This window comes from Micropterus salmoides, unplaced genomic scaffold (assembly GCF_014851395.1).
Source record: "Micropterus salmoides isolate LMB-PRFRI ecotype aquatic unplaced genomic scaffold, ASM1485139v1 Ms_hic_scaffold_9, whole genome shotgun sequence".
NCBI lineage: Eukaryota > Metazoa > Chordata > Actinopteri > Centrarchiformes > Centrarchidae > Micropterus > Micropterus salmoides.
Window position 1 is genome coordinate 10078658 of NW_024044681.1, and position 24745 is coordinate 10103402.

At 42.0% G+C, this 24745-nt stretch overlaps 5 protein-coding genes, 1 non-coding gene and 1 pseudogene across 6 annotated transcripts; 2 read left to right on the plus strand and 5 right to left on the minus strand.

The window, feature by feature from the left end:
* Positions 1 to 844: 844 nt before the first annotated feature.
* Positions 845 to 1805, minus strand: LOC119894785 (annotated as a pseudogene).
* A 4183-nt stretch (positions 1806 to 5988) lies between these two features.
* Positions 5989 to 6409, minus strand: LOC119894796 (histone H2B 1/2-like). Its single transcript, XM_038707467.1, has one exon. The coding sequence runs from the start codon at positions 6400 to 6402 to the stop codon at positions 6031 to 6033; it is 372 nt and encodes a 123-aa protein (XP_038563395.1). The 5' UTR covers positions 6403 to 6409; the 3' UTR covers positions 5989 to 6030.
* A 2401-nt stretch (positions 6410 to 8810) lies between these two features.
* On the minus strand, positions 8811 to 9185 carry LOC119894797 (histone H4). Its single transcript, XM_038707468.1, has one exon. The coding sequence runs from the start codon at positions 9167 to 9169 to the stop codon at positions 8858 to 8860; it is 312 nt and encodes a 103-aa protein (XP_038563396.1). The 5' UTR covers positions 9170 to 9185; the 3' UTR covers positions 8811 to 8857.
* A 5773-nt stretch (positions 9186 to 14958) lies between these two features.
* On the plus strand, positions 14959 to 16529 carry LOC119894789 (histone H1-like). The gene has a single exon (XM_038707459.1). It carries the CDS (start codon positions 15423 to 15425, stop codon positions 16026 to 16028), a length of 606 nt encoding a protein of 201 aa, XP_038563387.1. The 5' UTR covers positions 14959 to 15422; the 3' UTR covers positions 16029 to 16529.
* Positions 16530 to 17376: 847 nt separating this feature from the next.
* Positions 17377 to 18036, minus strand: LOC119894793 (histone H2A-like). The gene has a single exon (XM_038707464.1). The coding sequence runs from the start codon at positions 17873 to 17875 to the stop codon at positions 17492 to 17494; it is 384 nt and encodes a 127-aa protein (XP_038563392.1). The 5' UTR covers positions 17876 to 18036; the 3' UTR covers positions 17377 to 17491.
* A 72-nt stretch (positions 18037 to 18108) lies between these two features.
* On the plus strand, positions 18109 to 18695 carry LOC119894791 (histone H3). Its single transcript, XM_038707462.1, has one exon. The coding sequence runs from the start codon at positions 18238 to 18240 to the stop codon at positions 18646 to 18648; it is 411 nt and encodes a 136-aa protein (XP_038563390.1). The 5' UTR covers positions 18109 to 18237; the 3' UTR covers positions 18649 to 18695.
* A 3978-nt stretch (positions 18696 to 22673) lies between these two features.
* trnav-aac lies at positions 22674 to 22746 on the minus strand. The gene has a single exon. It is a non-coding gene; the product is annotated as a tRNA-Val (tRNA).
* Positions 22747 to 24745: the final 1999 nt, after the last annotated feature.

Below are 24745 nucleotides of genomic sequence, written 5' to 3' on the forward strand. Positions count from 1 at the left end.
TACTTAAGTAAAATTACATGTCCAGCTTACTAAAATTAATAAATTAAAAGTAGCCTACTGACCTCGCAAAATTAGTGCATTTCCTTTAGTACTTTAGTTAAAGATTAGGCTAAGTAACATAGCCTGGATAATTATTTTTGTGGAAATCAGTTAGAGGCAGTACAATCCAACTACAGTAAAACTGCCTTTGATATGTGGCTCATGTGAGATTTATCACTCAAAGTTTGGATACTTTTATCCAGAAATGAAGGTTTATTAATTAGTTAACGTGTGAAGTTATAAGAACAACACCGCAATTTAAACAAATGTATAATCAATATATAGGGAACATAGTACATTTAGCTGGCGCTTTTTATCCAAAGAGACTTACAATTGCTACATATGTCAGAGGACGCACTCCTCTAGAACAATTACGGGTTAAGTGTTTTACTCAGGGACTCATTGGTTGATGTGTCACAGTGGGGAATTGAACCCTGGTCTGATTTAAATTCCACTGAACATACAGGGTGAAACGGATCAAACCACTTTAGTACAAATTAAAATAAATGATGGTATTAAAACTATAATTTTAATACTGAAGTACTCAATACAACCAACAATCAGCTATTGTAATTGTGCACATAGAGGATGGATGTTAACAAACTCTCCTTGGTGTCTTATCTTGGAACAAAAATGTTTGATAAAAGAGAAAGGTCACTTGCTGCCACACATCAAATACCTGTTTGAGAAATTACCTGTATGTTGGAAAAAAAATAAAAAAATGTGTGGAACACATACTCCGTGTATAATTACTCATTAAAGTTTGGGTGAAAAATTTCAATCTGACTGCAGAGTTTGATAAATAAATTTAAATAAATAAAGCTTTGATGGTGATGACAGTTCTGTTTAGTTCACTAGAGTAGATTTATTAGGCATTTTACTCCCAATATAAAAGTTGATGTAGAGTATTATACCATCTGATACTAATAACACATGGATGTATAATATGGTATAAGTATAGTTGTGTTGTCTAATTGCAGCTCAGAGTGGGTTTGTTGTGTAACAAGGTGTTGAAGTTGTACTAATAAATGAGGAAGCCTCTTTAGTGAAGCTGTGGTGGTTCTTAAAAGAACCTTTGGTGCACTGAGTGCTGGATTAAAGAGCCGCTTCACTTCTTGGTCTTCTTGGCTGCAGTTTTCTTTACCGGAGCTTTCTTGGCAGCGGGCTTCTTGGCCGCCTTGAGCTTTTTAACGGGGGTCTTCTTGGGACTCTTCTTCGCTAGCGGCTTTTTCACGGCTTTCTTCGCCGGTGCCTTCTTCTTCGGGGACTTCTTGGCCGCTGCTGCCGCTGCCGGTTTCTTGGCCGCTGGCTTCTTAGCTGCCGGTTTCTTGGCCGCTGTAACTTTCTTGGCGGCGGCTGCGGGCTTCTTGGCTTTAACGGGAGCTTTCTTCTTCGGCGCCGCTTTCTTGACAGGTTTGGCGGCTTTGGGCTCCTTCTTGGCGAGCTTGAAGGAGCCGGAGGCCCCGGTCCCTTTAGTTTGTCCCAGGGTTCCTCCGGTCACCAGCTTAGTCACGGCGGTGTTGATGCGTTTGTTGGCTTTGGTCACATCGACGCCTTTTGCCGCCAGAACCTTCTTAATGGCCGCCAGCGAGATCCCCTTGCGCTCCTTGGACTCAGCCACGGCGCTGATGATGAGCTTCGGGAGGGTCGGGCCCTCCTTCTTGGGACGGGGAGCCGCCTTCTTCTTCGGGGCTTTAGCCGGGCTTTAGCCGGGCTTTGACCGGGGCCGCTGCTGGAGCTTCTTCCGCCATCTCTGCGTCTCTGTCTGCTGTGTTTGTCTGAAGGTGTCCGAGCTGAGAGGAGGCGGGACTTATAAAGCACATGAGAACCGTGGAGAGGCAACACACGCAGCCGCTCCGCCGCCCGCCTCAAATGTGGCGACACTTGTGTTTTCTCTTCCACATTTTGACGATAAAATACACATAAGACGAACGTTTTAGACCATAAATGTAATTTTATGAGTGAGAAAAAGTTCTTCACTTCAGACTGAGTTCGTGTTTGGCGACCAGGACTCATTCATTTGATCCCAGGATGCTTCAAACCTCTCCAACACACCATCACTTTGTACAACTCGTGGCGAGTTTTCTTCACATTTCGTCTCTAAAAATGACTAAAAAGAATTTGTATTAAATGTGACAGTGGTTTCCCAGTAAGCAGAGACGTGTAGGGATAGAATAAAATTGAAATCGCTGCAATAATGAGATTAATTTAGTTTTAATCAGAGACGTTTTCTGTGGCGGTAAACACACGGTTGGATGGACTCCTGTCACAGATTGAATCAGAATCAGCTTTATTGCCAGTTATGTGAACGCATACGAGGAATTTGACTCTGGATTGCTCACGATGTGCTTACTCATACAAAAATACAAAATCCCAATAATAAAAATAAAATCATACACAGACTTCAGTGTAGACAACACAAATATACACATTATGAACAAAAACAATATAGACATAGTGCAGTGAGCCCAGTGCAAAGGATGCAGGAATAAATAAGTATTTTGTGCAGGAGTAATGACTTGAGGTAGGGGGATTTGGTATCCAGTATCTACAATATAACAACAGTATGAACAGCACTGAAGTAGAGAATGGTGAATAAATAATAAGTGTTAGCCAGTAAACAGGTGGCTGATTAGAGGCAGAGTTTCTGGGTTATTGCACAAGAATTGTTCCTGACACCATGAGTCAGAAATCAGCTGTTCATCAGAGTAAAATTATCTGCTGGAAAAGACTTTCTATTTCCACCAAATGTCATATTTAACAGCAGCAGAAAGTCCTGTTTCTCCCCTCTGCTGTACAGAGACCTGACTTACTGAAATAACTTTGATCAGCTTCAGTTTGTGTCCAGACCAGCTTTCTGTCTGTGACATGATTTGATCAGGTCAGTTCCATTTACTCATTTTGCAGATGCTTTTATCCAAAATGACTTACATTTGAGAAACAACATACAAGCATCAACAAAGCATCAAATGCAGCACGAGATCTACAACTGACAATACATATATATATATATATATATATATATATCTACAATATAACTTTTATTTCTTTTATTTAAACGTTATTTAAAATATTGTCTTGGTAATTATTGTCATCTGAATTCAGGCCAATAATCTAAAATCAAGGACACCGAGGTTTCATCATCAGCTTTGTGTTTTATTTGGAAATTTGGGACATATGAGCTTCCTTTTATTTTTTATTTAAGTTACATATAATGGGTCTCTCTATAGGCAAATATATTTTTAGACTCATCTAAATATGACTTAAACATGGAAAATATTAAAATCAATGTGATTTAACAGACTTTATGTTGTTTTTGAATTTATTGTAGGATTGTTTATGGGCTTACATAAATTATTGAGATGAAACAAATATCTGCTATAAATCTGTTCTTTGTAAAAGAGGTAAAATCTTTAAGCATAAAGTAATTAAAATCTAAAGTATTAAGTAGTAAAAAGTATGATGCCTTTATTATGGTATCATAATAGAGGCATCATATTATTGTTTTATGGTTAAAACCTTGTTATGCGTTTAATAGTTAAATTATTTGATTTACATGAAAACAGGTGTGTAACTGTGATTATTGGGGTTATATTGGGTTTGATTTAGGGAGAAATGTCTCTCTTTAACAACTTGCAAGCTCAGAAAATCAGATTCAGCAAATCAAAGGTTATTAATGATCAAATTCACACACAGGTTCAAAATCCACCATCAGATTTATTTATATCATCCAAAAAATAACTAATCGGTTTCAGCTGCCTTTATATTCTGTACGACACTCTGTAGGTTTCCTGTTTGTAATACAGATAATATTATTCTACATCATAATAAAATGGTCTTTGTTGTTGTAAAAAATGAAGTCAGACTATAGGCTCTGTCCCAGATGTATAAAAGTTATTTAAATATATAAATAGGTATATAGTTGGGGAGAAGAGTGTGTTATAAAGAGTAAAGTGCACACAGGACTTGATCAGTTTAAGTTGGTAATTCTCCTTCAGCAGCTCCATAAACAGACAGGAGATGAAGCGATTAAAGCTAATGTTGCTGATGAATCATATTCAGCTGTTACAAGCACCATGAATCTGCTTTTCCTCGAGGACACACTGTTGCACCTTCCTCGTTAGTATAGTGGACAGTATCTCCGCCTGTCACGCGGAAGACCGGGGTTCGATTCCCCGACGGGGAGAAACATTTATTATTTAACAACTGGATGGAAGTCGAGCCTGAAGATCTGATTCTGACAACATTCAGACACAAAATGAAGATCTGCCACGAACCTGGTCACATTTACAGGAGAAGATGATTTGGATTAGTTGATATGATTAGACAATTTAAAACACAATATGAAGACTCATCATGTATATGGCCACTTATCTACAAGCCCACACTTAAAATATTCTGCTGCATTAACTTTGTTTTGTCTTTAGATTATCGTCAGTACTTTTCTTATTGTGTCTCCTGAGAATTCACTTTTCCATAGGACATTGTTTCTGATCAGAACAGGGATCTTTAACTAGCCTACTTTTGTTCAAGGGCCAGAATTTCTCTAAGCAGACACCGTGAGGGACGGACTTTAAATTATCTTAGGATAAATTACCATATCAGTGTTTAAAATTTTTATTTTCACAAATTACTTTTGTTCCGTGAACAGACTCTTGAAAATATGGTAAATCCATAATGGTAACTGGCCAACTTGAACAGAAAAATCTGTAACTGCTGACTGCATTTCTGATTATGTTGATCAACTTTGTTTAATACCTTAATACTTTATATACCTTTAAGGCCCGATAGGCTAGTCTATGGTTTTGACGCAATTATACATCTGAGACGTTATTGTTGACGTGACACCTGTAGTTACCGGTTGTAACAGCAAATGCAGGTTAAGCCTGTAGGTCACAGAAGTCCCGACGTGAGGGACGGACTTTAAATTATCTTAGGATAAATTACCTATTATTTACGATATTACATATCAGTGCTTCAAATTTTCATTTTCACAAATTACTTTTGTTCCGTGAACAGACTCTTAAAAAACTGGTAAATCCATAATGGTAACTGGCCAACTTGACTTTCGACAAAGAGGCTGTTCACTGAGGAGTGAAAAATCTGTGACTGCATTTCTGATTATGTTAATCAACTTTTTAATACCTATAGGCCCGATAGGCTAGTCTATGGTTTTGACGCAATTATACATCTGAGACCTTATTGTTGACGTGACACCTGTAGTTACTGATCTGTCACATTTATCAAATAGTTGGCCTTGATATGTAGCAATTGTTATGCATTTGAGAGGTTGCACACCTTTGGAGCAATGAGTCTTGCTGTTTTCATTTTTGCTCCTGTTTGTGTGTGTACAATGCCAAAAAGACACAACCGGTTTCCTTAGTTGGGTGGAGTCATGAAAAATTAGGAAAAAAATAAACCAAACACGGTTTTAGAGAAAAGCATGTAGGCCAAATATGGAGGAGCCCATGTTAAAGACCTCAGGTGTTGGTCAACTTGAGGTAATTGTTATGTGATTGACACCCAAGAAATAAAGCAAGTCTGAGTTGAGTTTCATGAGATAGGAGTGTAATTAAATAATCATTAAGTGAATCAGTAGGAATAAAGCTCTCAGTTGAAATAGTGAGTGTGCAAAGACAGTGAAATACTTTATTAAACATCTGAGATTAAGTCCAAAAATAGAATGATGTTGTGAAGCAGCAGTTCTGAGCAGGATATTTTTGTATATGACATTAGTTTGAATTGGCAAGTCTACAGCCTACTTCTTATTTATCTCATACACAGAAAAGTCACTATAAAGAAGGTATGTAGTACTGATATCAGCAATACCTGCTTCGACATTAATTTGTATTGAAAGAAACGTGGTATCCACAGAAATAGTAATAAACACTTGGGGTAGTTAGTAGGCGATTTCAGTAGGAATAAAGCTCTTAGTGTAAATAGTGGGTGGCCCTGAAAAGGGCCTTTGTGTTGCTGGGTGTAGCAGCGGGTTTACTTGGAGCTGGTGTACTTGGTCACGGCCTTGGTGCCTTCAGACACGGCGTGCTTGGCCAGCTCACCGGGCAGCAGCAGGCGGACGGCGGTCTGGATCTCCCTGGAGGTGATGGTGGAGCGCTTGTTGTAGTGAGCCAGACGGGAGGACTCGCCGGCGATGCGCTCAAAGATGTCGCTCACGAACGAGTTCATGATCAGCATGGCCTTGGACGAGATGCCGGTGTCGGGGTGGACCTGCTTCAGGACCTTGTACACGTAGATGGCGTAGCTCTCCTTCCTGGTCTTCCTCTTCTTCTTGCCGGTCTTGGAGACGCTCTTAGAGACGGCTTTCTTTGAGCCCTTCTTCGGAGCCTTAACTGGATCAGGCATCTTCAACTTCGTATAGTTCTCAACGAATAAGTCTGAAGCGATGAGGCGGCACATTTGTATGCGCTTGATGTAAATTAAACTGTGCTGTTCCCCATAGAGGATTGGCTGAAATTTAAACAAGACTGCGCATGCGCCACACAAGAAAATTTAAACATCTCTGTGAGAAGGGAATAAAGATGTGAAGGTCAAAAGATAAACACAGTAACACAGATTTAAGTTTATTTATTTTAGCAGTGGAGAAAGTATTCAGATACTTTAATTCAATAAAAGTACTAATATCACACTATGAAATATGTCCTGTGACTGTTATATTATTATATATTCCTATATTATAGTTATTATTTCTCATGTAAAAGCAGGATTCTACTGTTGTAGTTGTTATGGTGGAGCTCATTTTCAAATATTTTGTATCGGCTGCAAACAGCAATTATTTTCATTATGGGTTAACCTGCTTGTTTGGTTTGTAAAAAATCTGAAAATAGTAAGAAATACCACCCAGAGCCCAAAGCGGAAATTTCACAATGCTTTTCATGTCCAACCAAGAGTCAAAACCTCAAAAAAGTACAAATAAAGGTAAATCGATAAAGAAAAAAGCAGCAAATACTCACATATGTGAAGTTTAACCATGAAAACTTTGGCCTATTAGCTTAACTTAAATATAGCTGCCAAATTATTTTCTGTCAAACAGCTAATCATTTTAAAAAACAATCATTTCAGCTCTGCTTGTAAAAACTATTGGGTAGTTTTCCAACGAAGGTTAAAATCAAGGGCAACTGGACTTGGTTGAAGATACTGGAAGACGTTTCGTCCCTCATCCAAAGGACTTCTTCAGTTCTGACTGACTGGCAGGGAAACTCAGCTATTTAACCTCAGTGGGGTCGTTGGCGCGGGTCATCGATACCGCTGGTTCGTTAGTGTTCCTTGTTGCTGTGACGACAGTCGTTACAGTCGTTAGGACGTTTGTTGAGTTTCCTGGGAAGTGATGAAAGGACAGCATTGTAAGTGGGGGATAAGTGGTGGCGTAGACCCCCTCCCCTGTTCAATGACAGCTTCTCAACGCTGGTGTAGATGCTTCCTTGACTCCTCTTTCAAACCATCCGTCTTCTCTGTCTAAAATGTGCACCTGGTGGTCCTCAAACGAGTGTCCTCTGTCCTTCAGATGTAAGTAGACTGCAGAGTCTTGACCTGAGGAGTTGGCCCTTCTGTGTTGAGCCATGCGTTTGTGTCGTGGTTGTTTAGTCTCCCCAATATACAGGTCTGTGTCTTCCTCACTGCATTGGACCGCATACACTAGATTGCTTTTCTTGTGTTTGGGTAGTTTGGGTATTGGGTAGTTTAAATTATAACAAAACTTTTAATACCTAAGTAACTATTAATAAAGATCTCAAATAATTGTAGTGAAGTAAAAACTACAATATTCCTCCCTGATAAGTAGTGGGCAGAAGAAAAAGGTGCCATTCAAGAAAATTCTTAATAAAGTGCTTAATGAGTAAATGTACTGAAGTTACACACTGTGTCCCTGAAAGAGTTTGGTAGGCTGTAATTTTAATATTGATCATATCCACATGGGTAGGGCTGTAATTCAGTACTGATACGTTCATGTAGGTACAAAGGAACAATATGTGATATTAGGATATAAGTGGGTTACAATGTGGGACTTTAAAATAAAGATATTATGTAGGTATTTCTAACTAACGGGTACTATTCTGTAGAAACCTACTGAGCAACAAAGCTAATATTGGGTAATGAGTCCTACATAATGTGACCTTTTAGATAACTCAAATAATAAATGTTTATAATTTACCATTGAATTGTTTTGTGTTTAAATGCGTTTGATTAACGGTGACAGGAAACCTCAAATTGTGACATTTCTCTCCAGGACAGCAGCTGCGTTAATATGTTAGTATGGATTGTGAAAAATAGTTAAAATCACCCTACTCTAATAAGTGGTTGTAAACTGATATAATTTAAATTGCACACGTCGTCCTAGAACAGCATACTTAATCATTATTAAATGTATACTTCCCATTTGCAGCAATGCTACAGTAATGATGGTATGAGCCAAATGTTTGCCCACCTGCTCTGCTGTCTCATGCACAGATGTAGGTCACCAGACTCCGTAAACAGCTTAATTTTAACACTGACAAATACTTCAGCCCAGTTTTTCCTCTAGCATGTTAGACTTGGCATTTTAGCCTGTATGTGAATGTGATACTGTAGTTGGTTCTTTGTATGTTGTGGGAACTCATGTTTTGCTCTTTTATAATGTCATTTTTAAAAAAGTTTCCTCATCCCTTTGCAATAATAGTTTTGAAGTCATTAACACTGTGAATCTACAGTTTGTGGAACTTTCTGGATTCACAGTGTAGCAGTTTATAAATTAAGAAGTCAACTCTTTAAATGAAGTGTGCGGCCCTTAAAAGGGCCTTTGTGTTTCAGTGGGTCTGGACCGGGTCTAGCCTCCGAAGCCGTACAGGGTGCGGCCCTGCCTCTTCAGAGCGTACACCACGTCCATGGCGGTGACGGTCTTCCTCTTGGCGTGCTCGGTGTAGGTGACGGCGTCGCGGATGACGTTCTCCAGGAAGACCTTGAGCACCCCGCGGGTCTCCTCGTAGATCAGACCGGAGATCCGCTTCACTCCGCCGCGGCGAGCCAGACGGCGGATGGCGGGTTTGGTGATTCCCTGGATGTTATCACGGAGCACTTTACGGTGACGCTTAGCGCCTCCTTTACCGAGTCCCTTTCCTCCTTTGCCTCTTCCGCTCATCTTTCAGCTTTACTCGTTGAACAAACTGATGAATTTAAGAGTCGACACGCGCTTTTTACATCTTATCTGCGGACGTAAAAGAGGACCGAAGGCGCGAGTTCCGCTGGGCGGTGCCAAACTCAGCTTTCTTGAAGCCCCTCCCTCTCTGGAGAGTCAACAGTTTGGCCCCGCCCACACTGAGCAGCACTTTTTCCAGTTTGGTTTGTAGTTTTTTTTTGTTGTTTTTATCAGAATCACCTTTATTATTTATTTATATTATATATATATTTATGTGGCTTGTTTTTTCTTTTTCATTGCTATGATCAACCAGCACCTGACTGTTGTTGCCATACACGGGCAATTTCTTGTTTTATACTCATAGAAATATGACCCCTCTATGGTAGGCATTATTTTGCCAGTGGGTTAAAAAAATATTAGTGTGTTTTTTTGTCATTAAATGGACCAAGTAAACATAATTTAAATAAATTTCATAAATTAAATAAATATACTTTGGGGTCCTTGCCTTAAAGCAACACTGGATCATAATGGTAAACAATGGAAAAGAGAGTTATTATTTAAAGTTTGAATACTATTTATTAAAATACTCAATGAAAATACAATCATTCTAAACTTGAAAATGTAAAAATAAACTTTACATAGGGTTTTTTGTTTGAACGTTACCCTCAGGCATCAGTGTGGAACCGCCTATAGTAATGAATGCAAAAGAGAAAACAAAATTTAGTTGAGTCAGAAATCAGCTGTTCATCAGAGTGATGGCTTGTGGGAAGAAACTGCTTCTTGGTTTGGCGTACAGTGCTCTGTAGCGCCTACCAGAGGGGAGGAGCTGGAACAGGTTGTGTCCGGGGTGAGATGGATCTGCAGTGATGTCTCCTGCCCGTTTCCTGACTCTGGAAATGTATAAGTCCTGAATGGAGGGCAGGTTGGCACCGATTATTTTTTCTGCAGTGCTGACTGTCCGTTGTAGTCTGCTCCTGTCCTTTTTGGTGACAGATCCAAACCAGACAGTGAAGGAGGTGCAGAGGCCAGACTGGATGATGGCTGTGTAGAAGTGGATCAGCAGCTCCTTAGGCAGGTTGACCTTCCTGAGCTGATGCAGGAAGAACATCCTCTGCTGGGCCTTCTTGATGATCGTGTCCGTGTTGGGCTCCCACTTCAGGTCCTGGGAAATAGTGGATCCAAGAAACCTGAAGATTTCCACAGCAGACACAGGGCTGTTGAGTATGGTGATGGGGGGCAGAGTGGGGGGGGCTCCTCCTGAAGTCCACGGTCATCTCCACAGTTTTGAGCGTGTTAAGCTCCAGGTTGTTCTGACCGCACCAGAGAGCCAGCTGATCAACCTCCCGTCTGTAGGCCGACTCATCACCGTCCCGGGTGAGGCAAATGACCGTTGTGTCGTCAGCGAACTTCAGGAGTTTGACAGATGGGTCTCCTGAGGTGCAGTCATTGGTGTAGAGGGAGAAGAGCAGGGGGGAGAGCACACACCCCTGGGGGGCGCCAGTGCTGATAGTCCGGGTGCTGGATGTGATGTTTTCCAGCCTCACCTGCTGACTCCTGTCAGCCAGGAAGTCTGTGATCCACTGACAGGTGGAGGCTGGCACAGTGAGTTGGGTGAGTTTGGTGCTGAGGATGTCCGGGATGATGGTGTTGAACGCTGAGCTGAAGTCCACGAACAGGATCCTTGCATATGTCCCTGGAGCGTTGAGGTGTTGCAGGATGTGATGTAGACCCAAGTTGACAGCATCATCCACTGACCTGTTACCTCTGTAGGCAAACTGCAGGAGGTCCAGCAGGGGGCCTGTAATGTCCTTCAGGTGGGCCAACACCAGTCTTTCAATGAATACAGATGTCAGGGCGACAGGCCTGTAGTCATTCAGTCCAGAGATGGAGGGTTTTTTTGGGACGGGGATGACTGTGGAGTGTTTGAAGCAGGAGGGAACTTCACACAGCTCCAGTGATTTGTTGAAGATCTGAGTGAAAATGGGGACCAGATGGTCCACACAGATTTTCAGGCAGGATGGAGACACACCGTCAGGTCCAGGAGCCTTCCTGATCTTCTGCCTTTGGAAGAGGTGGCTCACATCCTCTTCACAGATCTCGAGTGCAGGTGAGAGGTCAGAGGGGGAAGGTGACTGTTTGAAGATGGCGTTGGAGTGGGGGAGAGGTGTTTAGCTTTTCAGCGTAGCACCTCTTTGCAGCTTTCACCTCTTTAGTCATTGTGTTCCTGGCCTGGTTGTACAAGACTCTGTCCCCACTTCTGAAGGCCTCCTCCTTGGTCTGACAAAGCTGCCTGAGTTTCGCTGTGAACCAGGGTTTTGGTTGTTGTATGTGCGGAAGGTTTTAGTTGGCACACACATGTCCTCACAAAAACTGATGTAAGATGTCACAGTGTCAGTTAGTTCGTCCAGGTCAGTGGCTGCAGCCTCAAAACACTCCACTCAGTGCAGTTAAAGCAGACCTGTAACTCCAGCTTTGACTGGTTGGTCCATCTTTTCACAGTCAGGTTTAGCAGATTTCAGTTTTGCCTGTGTGTCGGGATAAGATGAACCAGACAGTGATCAGAGAATCCCAAGGCTGCACGGGGGACAGAGCGATAGGCGTCCTTTAATGTTGTGTAGCAGTGGTCCAGTGTGTTAGTGTCCCTGGTGGGACACTTAATATGCTGTCTGTATTTTGCAAGTTCATGACTGAGGTTTGCTTTGTTAAAGTCCCCAAGAACTATGAGTCTGGATGTTTTTTCTCCGTGTTAGTTATCTGGTCAGCCAGGTGTAGTAATGCCTCACTAACACAGGCCTGAGGTGGAATGTAAACAGCGACCAGAACAAACGAGGAAAACTCCCGCGGTGAATAAAACGGTTTACAGTTAATAAATAATGTCTCTAGGTGAGGGCTGCATGATTTCTTCACCACTGTGACATCTGTGCACTAACCTTCGTTTATATAGAAACAGAGTCCGCCTCCCCTTGTTTGTCTTGTGAGCTCCCTTTCGCGATCCGTGCGGATGAGATTAAATCCCGGCAGATGAAGTGCGCTGTCCGGGATGCGCTCGGTGAGCCAGGATTCGGTGAAACAGAGGGCAGCAGATCTGCAGAAGTCCAAGTTGGTTCTGTTGAGGAGCAGCAGTTTGTCCATTTTGTTGGCCAGACGGCGGACATTCGCCTGGTGGACTGAAGGCAGCGCAGTGAGAAATCCCCGCTGTCTCAATTTAACCAGTGCGCCTGCACGTTTTCCCCTGCGCCGTTTCCGAAGGATCCCAAACAGAGCTGCCGCTCCTCCAACTAGTAACTCCGGGAAGGTTCCAGGGTCAATAAAGAGCGGTGGAATAGTATGAGCAGTTGAAAGTCCAACGTTTAAGAGCTCTTCTCTGGTAAAAGTTACCAGAGAGGGACTGCAGAAAACAGCGTTAATTAACAAAAACAGAAAAAGCACTACGGAGCGTAATCCCGTGGCGGCGCCATCTTGGTTATTAAGATTGCAGATGTGATTTTGTTTAGTGTTTGAGTTACTCTTTAAATATAAATGTATAAATAAATAATCGGCAACACAAAATGCATACTGAGTGTGGGGTTTTAACAAATGAAAATTAAACATGTTGAAAATCATTTTATCTGGTGGATTAAACTATAAAGTAAAGACATTGTTTCTATATCTGTACTAACAGTTCTTTCAAGATTCAACTGACTGCTGCTCTGCATAATGGTGACATACTGAATGTTGTCTGAATGTGTTGAGTGTGTGATGGTCAAAAAAAGTGCTTTCATGAGTTGAATTTTAAATGATTCTTGTTGTTTTATAATTGTGTATTTTATTGATTTTTAATGTGTGTATCTTGTTATGTGTTCTCAGCTTTTTTTTATCCAGTTCTGCAATTTTTTATGTGTCTCTGTTTTCTGTAAAGTGTACTGAGACCACGCAGCTTGTGATTTTACACTTTAAATAAATTTTGACTTGACTTAATTCCATCTCCCACACCGAGCACGCCAAGAGGAAGTCCGTCACTGCCATGGACGCGGCGTACGCTCTGAAGAGGCAGGGCCCTGTACGGCTTCATAGGTCAAACCTCATCCTGACCTGCTGAGACGGAAACACAAAGGCTCTTTTAAGAGCCACTGAATCACCTTTAAGAGCTGATGTCCTGTAGTGGTATTCAACTGAGTCGTTGTTTATGAAAAGGCACCAAAAAGGAGTCCGTACAAGATACAACAATGCACAGATCATGTCAGCAAAGATGCTACCTCTCTAGAAGGTGAGTTTATATTTATCATGTGTAACTCTGCGCTCGAGTCAACTCACAACCAGTTTTTGATTTTCCATCACATCATCAAAGCGTCCTCTGACTCCGGTGCACCTAAAGTTTCTTTAAAATGTCTCAAAGTTACAGTGCTGTTCTGTGGGAGAGCTGCTGACAGTGTGTGAATATAACCAACATGTGTTTTGCTTAATGATCCCACATGATGAAAGTCTAATGTGCATAAAGCTGAGCCAGCTATAAGTTCCACCGTGGACTGTGGCCATAATATTTCTTTCCCAGGAGCCGCTCAAATGGATCCTCTTAAGTCTGTAGTGACCAGTGTCGTCTTCTTCGCTGTGGTGTGCTGGGGAGGTGGCATCGGGATCGTGGTGCCGAAAAACTGGGTACGCTGGTTGTGGGGATGGACCTGGACAGTGTGGAGGCAGTGACTGAGAGGAAGATGAGAGAAAGCTGAAAACCATCTTGGACAACCGCTCTGATCCTCTGTATGCTGAGCTGAGGCAGCTCAGGAGCTCCTTCAGCCACAGACTCATCCAGCTCCGCTCCTCAAAGCGCCTATGAGACTCATTTGTGCCACCAGACTCCACAACACCACAGCACCCAACGTATCCACTGACAGATGATGTTTTGCTTGTGTATATAGTGTGTATATATTTTACAGACTTGATTCTGATGTTTACTGGTTCTAACTTTATTGTATTTTGTTCTTTCTTTTTACATTCCCCTGTGCTGCTGGGCCACTTTGAATTTCTCCTACAGGGGACAATAAAGGAACATCTTATCTTTAACATCTTCACAGTTTGTCCCCCAAATTGCGAGCGGTGAAAGCAGCAAACTAAAAAGAATAAATGTGGCACGAGTTATGTCACCTTGTTTTTCCTGCTCTCCTGTCTGCAGGTCTACAGCTCAGGTGGGCAAAGTGGGACCCAACTGTTTTCCTGGTGCTGATCCTGGAGCAGCCAGGCATCATAGAGCTGTTTGGTGTTACAGTTAGGATCCTCTGGAGGGGATCTTTAAAGCCATTGTAATGGCAACAACTAATTAATGTGAAGTATTGACACATCAGTTTCTAGTTGACCAAGTTAAAGCACCTGGAATGAAAAAATGACTGATCTGAAATCTTAAAAGTTGAGTCCAGAATATTTGGGATTTATGGGATGACAAGAAAAGTTCTGTAATTTTATAAATCCAGAAATTAGGGAAATATTTTCCAAAGAGTTTAACATTATAGAACATCACTGTGCTGTAAAATTAGGGACAAAACTGAAACTGAAACACATTTGAGTAAAAGACTCTGTAGACCTTCTCATCTGTATACTTAGCTCACACATAGTTAATACAACCATAGTTATTTTATTCGGTGACTAACTATAGTTATTTTATTGATTTATCAGTAGAAGCATGAATATAAAAGGTGTTCTAGACACAAGTTGTCCTCAGCAGCAGAAACGTCCACAGTGAGCAGCTCTGACAGGAAGTCAGGCTGAACCTCCATCATCAGTGTGTTTGCTGCTCCCAGAAAAACTCGATTTATTAGAAACTGATCATCAACAGATGCTTGTTTTTACTTTGAGCGCCTGAACAAACATGTGGGTCCGCTGGAAAACTGCTTTTGATGGAGCTCTGATGCATTTTAAAACATTTTAGGAGAGAAATGGGAGTGAAAAGCAGCTGATACGCGCCGGTCGCGACGGTGAATGTGTGAAGTTTGGAGGCTCCGCAAACCAAACGCAGAGCGCATCAGAGCTGAACATGACTTCAGTATGAAGAGACACCAGTCCGCTACCGGCTCCTTCACCGGCAGCCTGCGGCTCTTCTCCCACATTTAGTTCGGAGCCTTTTATCGGTGCAGAGAAAACACAAGTGGCGGCGTTCAGCCCGCACCGAGCGGCCGCGAGCTGGGCTGAGTCTCCACGGTTCTCACGGTGTGTTTAAGTGCAGCCTGCTGCTCGGAGCCTCCATCATTCAGACTCTCGTGTTATCGTGAGGAGAAACAAGCAGAACATGGCAGAAGTAGCTCCAGCCGCCCCCGCCGTCGCCGCTCCGGCCAAAGCGGCCAAGAAGAAGGTGTCCAAGCCGAAGAAGGCTGGTCCCAGCGTCGGGGAGCTCATCGTTAAGGCCGTGTCCGCGTCCAAGGAGCGGAGCGGCGTGTCCGCGGCCGCCCTGAAGAAGGCTCTGGCTGCCGGAGGCTACGATGTGGAGAAGAACAAGGCCCGCGTCAAGACCGCCATCAAGAGCCTGGTGGTGAAGGGGACTCTGGTCCAGACCAAGGGGACCGGGGCCTCGGGCTCCTTCAAGATCAACAAGAAGGCGGAGACCAAGCCCAAGAAGGCGGTGAAGAAAGCCGCTCCTAAAGCCAAGAAGCCCGCAGCCAAGAAACCCGCAGCGGCCAAAAAGCCCAAAGCAGCGGCAGCCAAGAAGCCGGCAGCCGCCAAGAAGTCTCCCAAGAAGGTCAAGAAGCCCGCAGCGGCCAAGAAGGCGGCCAAGAGCCCCAAGAAAGCTACCAAGAGCCCCAAGAAGGTGGTGAAGAAGGCCCCCGCAGCCAAGAAGACCCCCGTCAAGAAGGCCGCCAAGCCCAAAGTGAAGAAGGCTGCAGCCAAGAAGAAGTGAGCTGCTTCAAGACCAACAATGTCCCAACAAAAGGCTCTTTTAAGAGCCACCACATCTTCCTCAAAGAGCCTGTTCACACTCATTAACAGCACATCATACACTGATCGTTATATTAGGATTTAAGAACATGGTGGAAAAAACATTAATATAAAGTAATTCATTTTAAATTAAAATATTAATCATTTCAGATCAAAGGAAAATAATACATACTGGATTTACCATATATTTTCCCCCAACATCCAATTCCTGTATTATTATTTAGAAGAAGAAGTTTTATTTATATAGCGCCTTTCCAGAGCTCAAGGTCGCTTTACATGGTACATTTACACACTAACACACAACTTACAATCACATAGGATACATATAGTCACATTTAAACGAAATACATGTTAAATAGATATTTTTAACTGTGTCTTGAATGTAGCCACAGATTAAATATTTCAAAGTGAAAAGGGCAATGAATTCCATCATTTTGGAGCATTTAATTATTTTTTCCATACATTGTATTAAGAGGCTGTTTCTAGGCTACTAGTGTGTTTGCTATAGGAGGTGATGTAAGAAGTCTCGTCTTCATTCAGCAACAAACAAGCTCTTAAATATCTCAGTGATTGGAGATTAAAGTGGATGTGAGCTTCTCAACATGACTAATGTGCCGCAAGTCTTCACCAACATTTAGTCGGACAATAAAGAACATTTCTAATAATTCCTCAGTTTTTTTATCCTGGATGATAGAAAAAAGTGTGTGCAGACAGACAGAATATATATATATAGCATTTTATTAAAAATAAATGATTAGCTAATAGATGTTGATGTTGATCTTTGTTATTAATCCCTTTGTCATCATTTTTCCTTATTGCATTTAATTTTTCATGATCTCAGAGAAACTTCTCTCTGGGGAGAGAAAAGGAGTCAGTGGAAGCTGGTTTTAAGTCTCCAGATGTGTCATAATCTTTATTTTACTCTATGATAAACTATATTCTGTAACATCACTGAAGAAAACAATAATGTTGGATCTAAAATATGGAGCTTCAGGATTTGATGAACAGTTTCTTTAATCATCATAAAATATAGGTTATGGTGGATTTGATCTTTCCATACATTTATTCATTTAGCTGAGGCTTTTATCCAAAGCCACTTATGATTGTTATATTTCAGAGGCTGCAGGCCTCTGGAGCAACTAAGGGTTAAGTGTGTTGCTCAGGGACACACTGGGGTCTCCCAGTACCATCATCACCTAATGTTAACTGGTGGAAACAGTATTTAGTTTGTTTAGTTATTGGGGTAGTGTTATTTAGCCCAAGTCACATTTATGCATTTTTAAAGGTCAGGAATGAGATTAAGAGAGGAAAGGTTTCACTACAGAAACTCTAATCATAAAATATAAGTCAGAGCAGGAAGTGTCTCTTTAGTTAGAGATGTGTGGCTCTTAAAAGAGCCGTTGTGTTGTTTGTGGTTGTTGTTGTTTACTTCTTGGCGGGCTTCTCGGTCTTCTTGGGCAGCAGGACCGCCTGGATGTTGGGCAGCACGCCGCCCTGAGCGATGGTGACTCCGCCCAGCAGCTTGTTGAGCTCCTCGTCGTTGCGGACGGCCAGCTGCAGGTGACGGGGGATGATCCTGGTCTTCTTGTTGTCGCGGGCGGCGTTTCCGGCCAGCTCCAGGATCTCAGCGGTCAGGTACTCCAGCACCGCCGCCAGGTACACGGGGGCTCCGGCACCGACGCGCTGGGCGTAGTTTCCTTTACGCAGCAGCCTGTGGACACGGCCGACGGGGAACTGCAGCCCGGCGCGGGAGGAGCGGGTCTTTGCCTTTGCTCTGGCTTTGCCTCCGGTTTTACCTCTTCCAGACATCGTGTGATCTTTCTAGAGCAGAGACTCAAAGAAAATGTGGCCCCGGCAGCCAAAACCCTCCTTTATATGTCCGCGCAGCGCGCGGGACGGTTTCTTCCAGACCAACCAGGAAAGAGGCTTCCTGCAGAGCAGCAGAGGGCGGCCCGCTCTGCGTTTAGGCGGAAAGTTTGAAGGGATTTTCCGCCAATAAGCGGCGGAGATTCAGGCCTCTAGGCGGTGCTGAGCTCCAGCAGGGGCCCCTCACCAATCAGGAGCCGGAGGTCTGAAGCAGCGTCACCGCTTCGCAGCCGGTCCCGCAGTTTAAGAGCAGCGCGGCTCCTCTCTTCACTACACTTTTCTCCTGTTGAGAGAAACGAGACGCGATGGCCAGAACCAAGCAGACCGCCCGTAAATCCACCGGAGGAAAAGCTCCCAGGAAGCAGCTGGCCACCAAGGCTGCCCGTAAGAGCGCCCCGGCCACCGGCGGAGTGAAGAAGCCCCACCGCTACAGGCCCGGTACCGTGGCTCTCCGAGAGATCCGCCGCTACCAGAAGTCCACCGAGCTGCTGATCCGCAAGCTGCCCTTCCAGCGCCTGGTGAGGGAGATCGCTCAGGACTTCAAGACCGACCTGCGCTTCCAGAGCTCCGCCGTCATGGCTCTGCAGGAGGCCAGCGAGGCTTACCTGGTCGGCCTCTTCGAGGACACCAACCTGTGCGCCATCCACGCCAAGAGGGTCACCATCATGCCCAAAGACATCCAGCTGGCCCGACGCATCCGCGGAGAGAGGGCTTAAACTCCCCCCACACCTCTTTACACCACAACGGCTCTTTTAAGAGCCACCTCACTAAAGCTCAAGAGCTCCTTCCTCTGCTGCTGCTTATAATAATTTTAGGCAGTTTAATCACAAACATCAGTATTTACATCAGCTTGCTAAAAATACTGGGAATGTTACTTGAATGAAAACCTTGGACAAATATTAAAAGCACAGATGTGGAAAAACTACTATAAAAATAATCTTTCAGAGTATTAAAATTAATAACTACAGTTAACTTCATCGAACTACAATGAGAATAGAATTTCTTCTTCTTTCCAGAGTTACTCAATGGCGCCACCTGGTGGCAGAAGTTGTGTTTCACATTCACAAACAGCCATAATAGTTCTGAATCATGAAGGAAAACCACCTTATTAATTTTGGAATATAGACATTTTCTGCACATAAAGAAACAAGGATGTGATTGCAAACTCTGGATTATCTGTTTCAGAGATAAGATGAACCCCAGATCAGTGACTTTAAGCCTGAAGCAGCTCTCTGACACACCGTTTCATTTCCTCATTCATACAGTCGATATCAAAGCACATCCGGGCCGCAATTGTTTGCAGACGTTCTTGGAAACATGGCTGCATCCATAATCAATCTGTCATGGACGTAAGGACAGAGACAGCCGTCTCTGGACATCGTGGATTCATCCTCAGCTCAGAATAAGGACACTGTCCTTTTTTTATAACACCGTGACTCTGTGGACATTAAGGCATCAGTTGCACTGAAACATTGACATTACTGAAGCTGTAATTGATCAATGAACGGTCATTTGTCATGTTGTGATAAGTTGCATTAATGTAAAAGAACAGCAAGTTTCATGTCATGGTCACTTAAAGTTAGTTAATAACTAAATGGATCAGTCTTTTACTGAACACTTTTAAAAACTATTTAATTGCCAACACTTCACATTATGTGAGGCCTTGTAGCATTCAACATTACTGTAAGCAGCGTGGGTGTATGAAAAAGAATACTATCAAACAAGCAAACATTAAAGAGTTCAAACAAGAAAAACAGTGCAGTAAAGTCTTTACTTCTTCCCCTCTCATGAACCCGTTTGAAACAGCTCCCATCGCTGAAAAGAACAAATATGATATTTCAAACTAAGGTTGAGGTCAAGGGCAACTGGACTTTGTAGAAGAAAAACTAGAAGACATTTCGTCCCTCATCCGAGAGAATTAGCTAGGACAGCATTGTAAGTGGGAGATAAGTGGTGGCGTAGACCCCCTCCTCTGTTCAATGACGGCTTCTCAACGCTGGTGTAGATGCTTCCTTGACTCCTCTTTCAAACCATCCATCTTCTCTGTCTAAAATGTGCACCTGGTGGTCCTCAAACGAGTGTCCTCTGTCCTTCAGATGTAAGTAGACTGCAGAGTCTTGACCTGAGGAGTTGGCCCTTCTGTGTTGAGCCATGCGTTTGTGTCGTGGTTGTTTAGTCTCCCCCAGTAAACAGGTCTGTGCATTCCTCACTGCATTGGACCGCATACACTAGATTGCTTTTCTTGTGTCAGTATCTGTTCTTGGGTATGAAAAACACAAATCCTCCTGAGTGTCTCTGATACTCCAGACACGTATGGAATCAAACTGTTGTTGCGTTTGACCTTCTTTTCCTCCTCCCCTGTAGTTTTGGTCTTCTTCCTGGATTTTGTGGCTGTTTTCACAAAGGTCCATTTAGGGTATCCACAGGCTGCAAGTGCCCCCTTCAGGTGGTTCTGTTCCTTCTCTCTGGCTTCTGCACTTGTTGGTATGTTTTCCGCTCTGTGGTGCAGGGTTCTGATGACTTGTGCTCCAGTGGGTAGTGGGAATCAAAGAGTAAGTATTGGTCCGTGTGTGTGCGTTTCCTGTAAACCCCAATTTTCAGGCTCCTGTCCTCTTCAATGTGGACAGCACAGTCCAGGAAGGCCAAACTGTTGTTGTGGACATCTTCTCGTGTGAACTTGATGTTACTGTCCACAGAGTTGATGCGTTCTGTCTCTTGGATGAGTGACGAAACGTCTTCTAGTGTTTCTTATACAAAGTCCAGGTGCCCTTGACCTCAGCCTTCGTTGGATAACTATGACCCGGATGACTGAGAACCTTCACAGACATCCTGCTACTCAAATATGATATAACACAGGATACAAATGGAGCAGGATCTGGAGGTTAGGCCAGAATCTTAAACCTCATCCTGACCCGCTGAAGAGTTTATCCTTACAACTGTGGACTTTATTATTCACTATATTAAATGTTATCAGGCGTTCGGTGATGACAAGTTTTCAGTCCACTGTAAAGTATCAGGGCTGGAATCGATATGAAAGCAGCTGGTATCCAGTCAGAAAGAAATATCATGATTTTAGGTGACCGCACATTCATAAGTTTTCTTTTGTTTTGTTTTTTTTATACAGATGAGCCACGCTCCAACTGATGCTTGACCAGTATTTATTTGTTCCTTTTCACAAATAATCCTCTTTTGACCAGCAAACACCATGGAAATAAAGTAATTACAATCACTTTCAGTATGAAATAGAATATAAACACAAAATATTATCAGTTCAAAATAAAATAAGCACATACTGTGTGAGCCTTCTGGACAGAAATTTAAGTTTAGGCTGTTACAGTCCTCTAATGTCGAAACACAGTCTTCTGGAACTCTTTTCTTCTTTTTTAGCTTCTGATAACAGCTTAAACATCAACTATTGATCATGTGAACCCAGCATGCACTTCAGTTAGTGTAATTCACAAGTTAAACAGTTGATCTCTCTATTACTCAATAGAAAACAAATATTATTTACATTTATTTAATTACACAGTAAACAAATACCTACATGAACTCTCACTCAACTAAAAATCATATACCCCATCTTTCCCCTAAACTTCAAGCTTTGTTGCCTGTACACAAATGATCAACATCACTATTGGCACCCACCAAATTATTCAAGCACATATTCAAAGTTGTGACATTAATCAGTGGTGAAATGTAATTTGTTAAAATTTAATCTACCCAACAGTTTATACAAGTACAGCAAAAACAATTAGTTGATAAAGTGATTAATTTATTGACAGAAAATAAAAATAAATGTTAAAAATATTTTATGGTTCCAACTTTTCGAGTGTGAGAATTTGCTGCTCTTGAATTGTTGATTTCACTTTATTTGTAATACTTTTGAGGTTTGGACTGTTGGTTGGTAAACTGTGAATCATTGTTAAAGTGCCAGTTTATAATTATCAGGTTAATGAATTATGAAAATAATCACAGTTGCAGCCTGATACAAAAGTAGTTCAAAATGAACCTCAGTCCGCAGTAATGAACACACTGATCTTAAAACAATTATTATACTACAGCTGTAATCAGAAAGCTGCTCTGAATGTCATCGTTTTACATTCAAAACTTCTTCAAAGCGTTCTTGAATGAAGCTTTGAATGTCTGCCATATTTTAAGTTTATTTATCAGAAAGGACTCCTAAAACAATAACCACAGGGTCATCACAAAAAAGACACCTGCAACATCCCTTCCAGCTTTATTGCCCTTTGTTACTCTTAGATTCTGTTGTCAGAAGAGGATGAAGGGTCGATGTTGTAGACCTCATACATGATGGAGGTTCATACTGTGTATGAATTTTGTCATTAATCAGATCTGATTCTTCCTTATTCTGTCCAGAAACAAATGTGCATGAATGTTGTCAGAATCAGATCTTGAGTCTCGACTTCCATCCAGTTTTAAAATAAATGTTTCTCCCCATCGGGGAATCAAACCCCAGTCTTTTGCGTGACAGGCGGAGATACTATGCACTATACTAACGAGAAAGGGTCAATTAATAGGCCTCCACACAGAATTTGTTTTCGGAGTTTCACTGCTGAAACGTGCCTTCATTGATGAGTAATAAAGTTTATAGTTACAGCTACAGTTTAGACCACAAGGTGGCGCTGTTTGTCCTGTTTATTGACCTGCTTGGTGAAGAATTATCATCTCAATCTGATGTTCTGTGTGGAGCTGTCTTGGATCAGAAGTGAAAAGTACACAGTGTTTCCGCCCGGTCTCGAACCGGGGACCTTTCGCGTGTTAGGCGAACGTGATAACCACTACACTACGGAAACTCAGTGAAGGTGATGCTTTCAGGGACACACAGGAAATTGGTCTTTCATACTGATGTGCAGCGTTCCAACCGTATAAAACTGAGTTCAGACCAGGTTTATAATCGTTAACGAAAACTAGGTGTGGAAAACATATTTAACTGAAATAAAATGTAAACGTTTACAAAAGAGCGATAACGGAAACTATATTGACAGTTTTGCAAAACTAACTAAAATAAATTGAAATTAGAGTATGTGTCTTTTTGCTCATCCTGTGTCTGTGATGAACCTACCCCTGATAAATTGATTGCGAGCTCCCCGTGCACCGGTGTTAACATGTCTGCTTTTCATTATGTTTACCTTGTGTTTTATGGGGTCATTGATATCTCAGCCAACATGTCTCTTTGTGTTTTAATTTAACCAGAATTCCTGTTTTTTGGTAAATAAATGTTTAGATTTTAATATAATATAACTGTCCAGGCATACTTCCCCTCAGCGTGTTGGGGACCTCTTGCCTGTGGCTCCGTGGGGGGAGCTACAGTAGCCTATCTTCCAATTTCTTTGTTGTGCCAGTTTTTAGTCCACACCCTGCGCCTGGCATCATGAGTGAAATAGACTAAAACTAACAATGAATACTAAAAACTAAACTATAACTGAGCATTTTCAAAAAAAATACGAAAATAAACTAGCAAACCTGCTTTAAAAACTAATTAAAGCTAAACTGAAATTAAAAACAAAATGTCAGGACGAAATAAAAATAAAAACTAATGACAACTGCACAACCTTACTGACCTTGGTTCAAAGTAACAGTTTGTATGTATTAAGCGCCAAGTGTGGTAATGATAAACTGTGTGCGAGTGTCACCGTCAGGAACATACCGTCAACAGGCTGACGTCTGTTATTATTACTATTGATTATATTTTGCAAAGAAACAACATTATGTTTCCACCCAGTTTTGAAACAGGGACCTTTCGCGAGTGAGGAGAATGTGATAACCACTACACTAAGAAAACAGCTCACTCACCTGTGCCGTGGTCCACCATTTCAATGTATTTGTGTGTCGAAACTATGAATACAAGCCAATAATACAATTCAAATTGTCCACTAAGAAATTATGAAAGATTTATTTCACTTAAGGTTCTACTTCAGTAACAAAACAATATTTAAAATAATCATTTTGATGGATAAGATTTATTAAAAATACACGGAAAAATCATCTGGGCCCTGTTTCAGAAAGCAGGTTCAACAAACTCTGAGTGTAAACCTGAACTCTGGGTTGACGAATTCTGAGCTGTCAAACTCCGAGTTTTCCGTTTCAGAAAGGCAGATCAGAATAAGTTCAATCAACTCTGAGTATGTTGAGCCTGATGGAAGCGCGTGTGTGCAGATGGAAAAAAAACCATTATCACCATGGCAACGGCTAAATAAAGACCCTCCATTTTAATCTTCGTTGGATACATTTTATACAGCGTTGCTTATTCATCATTTAGCAGACTGGAATTTCCTTGATTGATAGAGTGCTGTAATTCTCCTACAGCCTGTTATTTTAAATAGGCTAAAAGCCAATTTATTCAGCTGGAACCTGACGGGACTAAATGCCGGTGGCAATAACTAAAGATGAAAATATTAATCAAACATATTAGACACAGTTTAGGCTCCTCGTGGACCTGTGATTGTAAAGTGACAGTCCGACTCAGTAGGCCTATTAAAGATTTTTTTTTGCAAGTAAAATGTGTCAAGGTTCAAACTGACTGTGACATTTTAGAGGTCTATTTTACATTAATAAAATCTTGCTCATTTCGTGTTTTATGAAATGCTGTCAAAACACATTCAGACTATCAGCAGATAATGAAAAACTCACTTTTAAACTATATTTATTTGTTTCAGCTGCAGCACAGTCATCCTCACTCAGAAATCTTCACATCATATCCAGCTGATAACTACGATAGGGATGTTGATAACGACAGGATTGTTCAATCTGTTCGACTACAATATGAAAGGTTTTATACAGATTACTTTAAAC